Source organism: Vicia villosa, linkage group LG6 (assembly GCF_029867415.1).
Source record: "Vicia villosa cultivar HV-30 ecotype Madison, WI linkage group LG6, Vvil1.0, whole genome shotgun sequence".
In the NCBI taxonomy this organism is placed as follows: Eukaryota; Viridiplantae; Streptophyta; class Magnoliopsida; order Fabales; family Fabaceae; genus Vicia; species Vicia villosa.
In genome coordinates, this window is record NC_081185.1 from 137740539 (window position 1) to 137748939 (window position 8401).

The window sequence follows — 8401 nt, forward strand, 5'->3', positions numbered from 1 at the left end:
TATTTTATGATAATAAAACAAAAATATTTCTTTAGTAAGTTTGTCGTTTGTCAATTAATTAGCTTTTAAAAATTACTATTAATAGTAATATTATAATATTTCCTAACTATTATATTTTTTATTGTTACCTAGTCAAATATCTGTCACTTACATTTCTATTTGTTGTACCAATTATAACTGATTTAAGTCTTTGATGCAAAACTGAATATATATACATTAATTTCAACGTTCAATAAAAAATTAATTTTTCAGAATAGCATAGAGAACTCAAAATAAATATTTATTTTGCATTTCATTTTAATTTGAATATTCCATTAAAAATAAATATTTAGACACAATTATTAAAATTAATCTTAAAATGATAAATATTTATTCTTTTGATAATATATTTTAGTATTATACTGTCACTCCCCCTAGTGTACGTCTATCAATTTTAATTTTTGTATCCACATGCACTGTGAAAGTATAAATGATATATTTTCATTTTAATTATGATATAAAAATATTTGAATGATTAAACATGTTTTATGTATTTATATTTATAGTAGTTATATTTTTAAAACTGTTTGTTTTAAAAATGTAGTATTTGTGGAGAAAAAAATTAATATAGTCATATGCAAAAGGCATTTATAACAATAACTAAAGCGCACCGGATGCTATCTAATTTGATCCTTTAGCCATGTCACATTAAAGGCTCACAGGTGTTACATTTTATCCAACTGAAATTTGGAAAATTTCAAACACTTCGATAACTTTATGAGGAGAGGTAGACCAACTACTGATATCAAAAATTTTGAGGAGTGACCAAAAAAATATGATAACATATATGTATCCTTCATGTGCCATTAAAATTTTGATTCTCCATTAATTTGAATCATCGCATAGAATATATTCAATTGAACAACTTATTTTTACATTGACATTTATTTTAACTTTTAGTGCGACAAATGAATATAGGAATATTCAGAATTTTATCAGATTATACAACTTACGTATGATATGCAATACTGATAATCATGCAGAAAATATAAATAATTGTAGTTGTTAAGTACAATTTGAATGCAACATTAACAGAAGAAACTACTACAACATTAATTAAATTTACATTACCATGCTCATCAAAAGTTGGGTATACCAAAAGCATAAACTTAAAATGGCAGAAACTTAGTTAGTGTCCACATTAATGACAAGATGCTAGAGGATCCGATTGCAACAGAGGAAGCCTTTAGTCTAATTGAGCTGTTAACAAATATCAGGCCCATTGCCGAGGTGAAAGACAAGCTGTTATGGTGGTCGAATCAAGACGGAGTTTTTAATGTGAAAAGTTGTTACAATCTATTTCGTGACCGTGATTTGGAAGATGTGGTGGAAACTCAAACAAAGTTAGCGCTCAAAAGGATTTGGAAGACTAACATTCCATCAAGATTGAAGGTTTTCGGTTGGAAGGTGGCGCTCAATAGGTTACCTACAAAAGATCAATTGGTGAAAAGAGGGATAATTCGAAATGAACAAGAACTTTGTGTATTCTGTGATGAGAAGGCAGAAGACCTTGATCATCTTTTGTTCAAATGCAAGATAAGTCAAAAGGTGTGGGGCAACATCTATGTTTGGTTGGATATCAAAGACATGAAGGATTTTGTTGGTGTGCATCACTTGAGGAATTTCACTCAAGCCTTACAGGGGAAGATAAAGAAGAAGAAATTATGCTTAGTTTGGTTAGCTACTGTGTGGACGATATGGACATGGAGAAACAAGATCATATTCAAGGGCGATCGGTTGGTGCTTGACGATTTAATAATGAACATCACAGTGATGGCTTGGTCATGGCATAGCATTGGCAATAGAGGAGCATGTTGTACCACTTTGTATTTTTGGTTACATTCACCTCTTGATTTTCTAATCTTTGACTAAGCGTTGTTGTATCGGGTTGAGTACCCCTTGTACTCTATTTAATAAACTTTGCTTATAAAAAAAATGGTCATTTCCTTCTTCACTGAAGCAGAGATAGCTGTTGGGGCTGCAAGCTCGGTAAATTGTGTTATAGTGGACTTCGATTCTGGGCTTGTTTGAGCAGCAACACTTGAGTCGAACTCGATAGCCGAAGTTCGGGGAGGTGATGCTGGCTACATAGCCACATCCAGATAAGTTGCCTTAAATCTTGCCTGTAATCCTTCATCAACTAACCTCACACCATTCAATTGATTTCCAAGAGACATCCACCTGATGGAACAATTGAGAATATTATATCACCTTAAATTTTTTTTGGATGAATTCAAAAACTCAACAAATAAAGAACACCATAAACAACTCAAGATTTATATGAATGAATTTTCCCCACTAAACAAACAGCTACAACCAGATTAGTTTTTTAGTTCAAGAATCATTTTAAATCCAGACAATACTCCACCCCAATCAAAAAATTTTAAAAATACCATGAGAACTAAAAATACATAACAATCATAAAACAGAAAACCTACCATGCATGAGTATTGTGCATGCAAGCGAACAATTCCATCTTTCTAGTTCTTGCAACTCGTCCATTTGCTTCATGAACAAAAGAATAAAACATAATTTCAGACAACACAAATTAACAAAATACTTTTCCTTCTCCTACATCAAACATCATGAGGCAAGTAGATTTTTATTTTTATTTGGATCCAGATGTTTGATAATAATCTCATTAATTCAGGTAGTTTGATCAAGATCATTGATTGTTTGATCAAGATCAGACTATGCAGAAAGCAAGTAGATTTTGATTTATCTGGATCAAGTGGTCACCGATGTTCCTACTCTGTGGATGCATGGAATTTGTGACAGCGGGGAAACCAAATCCATTTGGAACATGTTCAAAAAAATAAAAGTGTTATAGAATATGAACAATCACTAATGAAACAGAAACAAATAATGCACATGCGACATGAAATGCCTCTGAATAACATTTACCAGCTGCTCCTTACACGGGTTTGGAACAACAATCACCTACAACATCCACAATGCAGCCATTTCCAATTTTCTCAAATCAATCTTCTACATAATATTTGTAATATTTTAATCATCAATAAATTATTTTTCAAACATATAACAAAATAGCAAAATAAATCAGTGAAAGGGGGCAAAGGTTCGACTAATATAGCGTCCACCAATGAGGTATAAAACATAACTCTGGTAACAGAATCAGTTCACAATTAAGACAAATATGAATCATAAAACCTTTACAAATACACAAATGATTTCAAAAAATGTAATAGAAAAAAGACAATAAAAAGATAAACTTGGAGATATTGAAAAAAGAGCAGTAACTTCACAAATTGAAACTCACCCATATCTAATCCATGCCACTGAGTATTCTAAAATTCAAGATCATCATCTACCCCATTACCAGTAGGTGGTTCAATCAAACTAAGAGCATTCCTATGCAGCTTCACTTCAATACCATTGGTAAGAACCTGAAATTTCATGCATCAAACACATTGTAAAACAATCACATAAGAAATCTTCCATCTCTAGAAAATAAGATTGATATAGATCAACCTAAAATATAAAAATAATTTTTTTGACATAAAGATATATTAAACCCATACACTATTTCTCAATTTATCCTACCAAAAGAGTTATGGTCAAAGCATGCATGTAACTAAGAGTAATAATCAGAGACTGAACATCAACATAAATTGAAAAAATCATCAAGTAGAGATTTTTACTCTTTAAAATAGGAATTTTTTTATAAAATAGTAAAAATTCAAGTTCATAAAGTTTTGTCCTACGACTCCTTTGCAAAGCTTTGTCCTACAGAAGCCATTGTTGAAACCTGTCACAAACTGACTCAGAAATTTGGAGGAGAATTAGTGAATATACAGTGATATGGAAATCAAAAATCGTATGAAATTGGAGATTAAAATTGACCTATTTATAGATATGAATCCAAATAGTTACCTGGAAATCCAATAGATGATATTGATGAGGTGCTGACCCGGGTTTGGGAAAAGATAAACCATTGATGACAGCTAAAGTGAATCGATGGAAAGATGCATCCAAATGCATTGAATATGAGATGAATCAAGAATGGGAAAATAGAAAGCATTGAATTCTTGAGAACCCGAGGTCGATTGGAAGTGGAAGGGACGAATTGAGTCGGTGATTTATTGATGAACACAGGTTGCAAAACGGCGCGGCGTTGTTGAATACTCTTGTGAAGCTTAAACGACACACAATAAATTTCATACATAAGCCCAATAACAATTTGAACTTGAATGGGCCATTTAATTAATTAGAACGTGAACGGGCCATTGAAACATTCTGATAAAAATTTTAATTTTTAAATTAATAATAATAATAATAATTTATATGGAAACCTTTCCTTTAATAGCACAAACAAAAATAGCTTGTAGTCTAAAATCTTGACACTTGTCAAAGTTGCCCAAATACTCCTTTTGCTTTATTATTTTTAATGATATATATATATATATATATATATATATATATATATATATATATATATATATATATATATATATATATATATATATTTCAACTTAAAATCTAAATTGAATTCAAACTAAAATCTAAATAAAAAATTAGTGACTCAACATAAATACTATTTTAACCATAAATTCGAAAAAGGCATAAATGAAAATCATCATGTATTTTTTTTTTTTAATGAAATGCAAATGGACACATAATATGTTGTATAATATATTTTTTTGATTTTCTGAATGCAAATGAAAATTCAAGACAAAATTTAGGGTGCAACAACCGCCCCTATTTAATTATCTTTAGTCAGGTAGCTAAAATGACTTAGTCATCAAGATACCAGTGGCAATAGGTAATTAAATAGTCAAATACCTGAATTTTGCCCTTTCATGCAAAGATATGTCATGAATGTATAAACTCTTTTTTATTTTTGTATGATATGATATGAGACAGACTCGAATCTCTGTGGGGAGTATAGCGCCATGAGAGATAAACTCAGAAAAGGGAGCAAGAACTCCGTAAGGGAATAACTAAACGAATGAGTAATAGACTTAATGAAAAAGACAGTTGGGGAAAAGATGACAATTGTAACACCCCTTTTATACCCCAAAATAAATAAGCATATAATAAGAGAATAAGCATGCATATAACTCAAAAGGGCGTCACATCGACGTTTTCAAAAACTAAAAGCTTTTAAAAAACGACAGCATTTATCTATAATATACAATACACCTGGTCACTTCAAATAACACCTAAACATTTAATTATAATTCACACAGAATATGCATTCACAGCGGAAAATACTAAAATACTCATATATTTCATAAAATGATTCATGTCCCATACCATGATCATATCTCAATAATCATCTCAACATAAATAAACCATAATCAGAATATTTGGCTTAAAAGCCTCTCAACAACAAGTAGCCAAATAAACAGGTTCACAAGTTATAACAAAATACATAAACAAATGGAACATGAGGTCAACATCTAAGCTACCCAGTGTTACATGACCAGAGCATCGACTCACTACCTAATATCCAACAAACATGGGAGAATCTCCGGCTAGATCACGCACGAGCTACTAAACTCCAGAACCTGCATGTCGCCAAACGAGGGCAACATTAAAACAGAAGGGTGAGAATACGAACCATTATGAAGAAAGTATAATAAGATACAATGGTTAAATCAACAATTATAGGAATACATTACACCTTTCCTAATCATGTAAATTAATACTAATCAATATAATCACATACGTTAAACGTACAACAAGTATAAGAGTATAATATCTCAATACTATATTCTCAATTATGCACATAGCCATGATTATGACATATTCCCGCATTTAACCAATTACATATTCAAACATCACCCATTCTCAATTATCAACTAATACAATATCACCACAACACCAAGTGTACATAATCAATTACCAAACTCATACTCATAGAATTACGACATCAATGCACATAATCAATTGTTCACTCGTACACTTATCACCACCATATGATGCACATAATAAATTATCACAATCATGCACATATCACGACAACATAATGCACATAATCAACTATCACATAACTCTAATGTGACTCAATGAAACATGTGACACTATGCATGTGGTACCAATGTGAAATTCTAAGTTTCACCGGCCTCCGATTCATATCTCTAGAATCTAAGCCACACTTCCGATCCGGACAAGACCAAAGTCCACCAATTGTAAACATATAGTTTACGGCTTCCGATTCACTCTAGAATCCAAGCCCGCTTGTGTTTCAAAGCAAATCCACCTGTGTTTCAAGGCACACTATGATATGAATGTATGTACAATATCACAAATATATGCAATTAAGATTATCTCTACCATCTTAACTTTCCGCATATCACAATAATTCAACTCTATGAATTATCCACCAATTGTACACAACATTCACAACACACACACATCATTAACATATAAGAGGCCAATTAATCAATTACGATTCACACAATCCAATTAACACTAGTAACCATACTATCTCATGTTAATTCTCATTTTGCCAATTATACATGAACACACACTTTCAACATCAAGCAATTAATCATTAGAATTAATATTAACTAACTACTCACAGAGAATCAATATTAGCACAACATCATTGACATGGAAATATATATTTCTCAACATACATATTCAAGACAAAACACAATTACGGACAAATCCTCAAAATACCGTAATTTACCGACAAACCGAATAATTGATCCAACTTCAAATATATCTCAATCAATTAAACTCATTGCAATTAATTTAACTATTAATTAAATTAACCACTTAATAATTACACTACATTAGTTCTAAGTTTCTAATTCATTTTCTATTCTAAAGCCAATATTTAATATAAAAGATATTCAAATTCACACTATTTCGGTCGGTCCGCAAATATCACGTTTTCAACAAATAAATACCACCATGTTAATCTACTAATTAAACTTAGCTACCACGTAAATTTTCATTAAATTCCGAACAACTAATTATACCGCTTAATTCGGTTATTTCGATCAAACGGAACTGTTTTACATTTCATTGTGTTCTATAATTGCTACTGTTCACAATTATATTTCATTTCTAAACTAGTTTTATTTCTATCATACCATTGCTTTTAAACCCATGTGCTCTGTTTCCTTGTTATTTAGAAAATATATATATTACAATTCTCAAAATATCTTACTGATACATGTTTTATTCTATCACCATAACTAACTCATAAATTGGAATGAGTGCACTAGTTTTCTATACCTTTCATAACTCCTCTAAGCATATGCTGCACACCCAAACACTATTAACACTTCTTTAACATAATGCCTCATGACTCTAATATATATACTAAGAACTTTTAGAATGCAACACTTTATTTTTCTTAATAAGTGGATGCAGTATATATATTTTTCTCTTTTGACGAAGCAATATATATACATATGGATGAAAGTACTTACATGACACGTATAATATCTTTGGAATGAATTTTGAATACAATATCAATTTCTATGAATGAAAGAGTATCAATTTCTGTGAACAGATGCAATTGCTTTAACGTACCAACTTCTATCCTTATGAATGAACAGTACCAAAACAATTACTTTGGTTTCTAAACATAAGTGCCACTTACAATATTAAAGAATTTTCACCCATTTTATCAACTCAAACACAATTAATCATCATATATTAAGGATTATTCATCAAAACCTAACAATGTCAAAACTATAAAAATTAAGGATTTCAACCTAAACATGTCACAACCTAGAAATTGAAGAACAAAATCTCTAAATCATGTTAATCTACCCATTGACCCAACCATACTAACCCATAATAATAATGATTCTCCCCCTTACCTTGAATCATTCTCCTTCTATCTTCTAGTTTCTCCCCAAATCCTCTTCTCTTCTCCTCTTTCTCTTCTCTTGAAAATGAACCAATGAAAATGATATCTCTAACTCTCATCAAACCCTTACTAACTTATTTGTCTTAATGGGCTTAAAAAAAATAACACCCCCAATTTACTTCTACATCTATAAATAGGCCCAATTAAATATAATCTCTTAATATCTCTATTTAGTTCAATAAACTAAATACACACCAATACACACAAAGTTAATTAATTCAATTAATTATTATATCTCATAACAATTAAATAATTATTTAACACACCAAATAAAATAAAATAATATAATAAAATAAATACGGATAAAATCCTCTAATAACTCAATGTCTCATATTTTCGTTCTAATCTTAATTACTCGGAAAATTCCCAAAACGCTAAATATTAACTCATTAATATTTCTAATACTAAAAATATTAAAATTTTCGATTAAATATTGATCCGCTATCCCGAACTATTACCGACTAAATCGTCCCAAAACGCAAAAATTTCAATAAACATCAGAAATGA

The 8401-nt window shown here is 30.5% G+C and overlaps 1 protein-coding gene and 2 long non-coding RNA genes across 4 annotated transcripts; 1 reads left to right on the forward strand and 2 right to left on the reverse strand.

Annotated features, from left to right (window-relative positions):
• The first annotated feature begins 1191 nt into the window (after window positions 1–1191).
• LOC131614778 (uncharacterized) lies at window positions 1192–1911 on the forward strand. Its single transcript, XM_058886333.1, has one exon. It carries the CDS (start codon window positions 1192–1194, stop codon window positions 1909–1911), a length of 720 nt encoding a protein of 239 aa, XP_058742316.1.
• Window positions 1912–1982: 71 nt separating this feature from the next.
• Window positions 1983–4265, reverse strand: LOC131612499 (uncharacterized). Of its 2 annotated transcripts, none has more exons than XR_009287393.1 (4): window positions 3934–4265; window positions 3320–3818; window positions 2478–2544; window positions 1983–2220 (listed from the first exon to the last, which is right to left on the reverse strand). It is a non-coding gene; the product is annotated as an uncharacterized LOC131612499 (long non-coding RNA). The 2 variants fall into 2 exon arrangements; XR_009287394.1 differs by having other exon boundaries at window positions 1983–2250.
• Window positions 4266–5266: 1001 nt separating this feature from the next.
• LOC131612500 (uncharacterized) lies at window positions 5267–7934 on the reverse strand. Its single transcript, XR_009287395.1, has 2 exons — window positions 7845–7934; window positions 5267–5570 (listed from the first exon to the last, which is right to left on the reverse strand). It is a non-coding gene; the product is annotated as an uncharacterized LOC131612500 (long non-coding RNA).
• Between the last annotated feature and the right edge of the window lie 467 nt (window positions 7935–8401).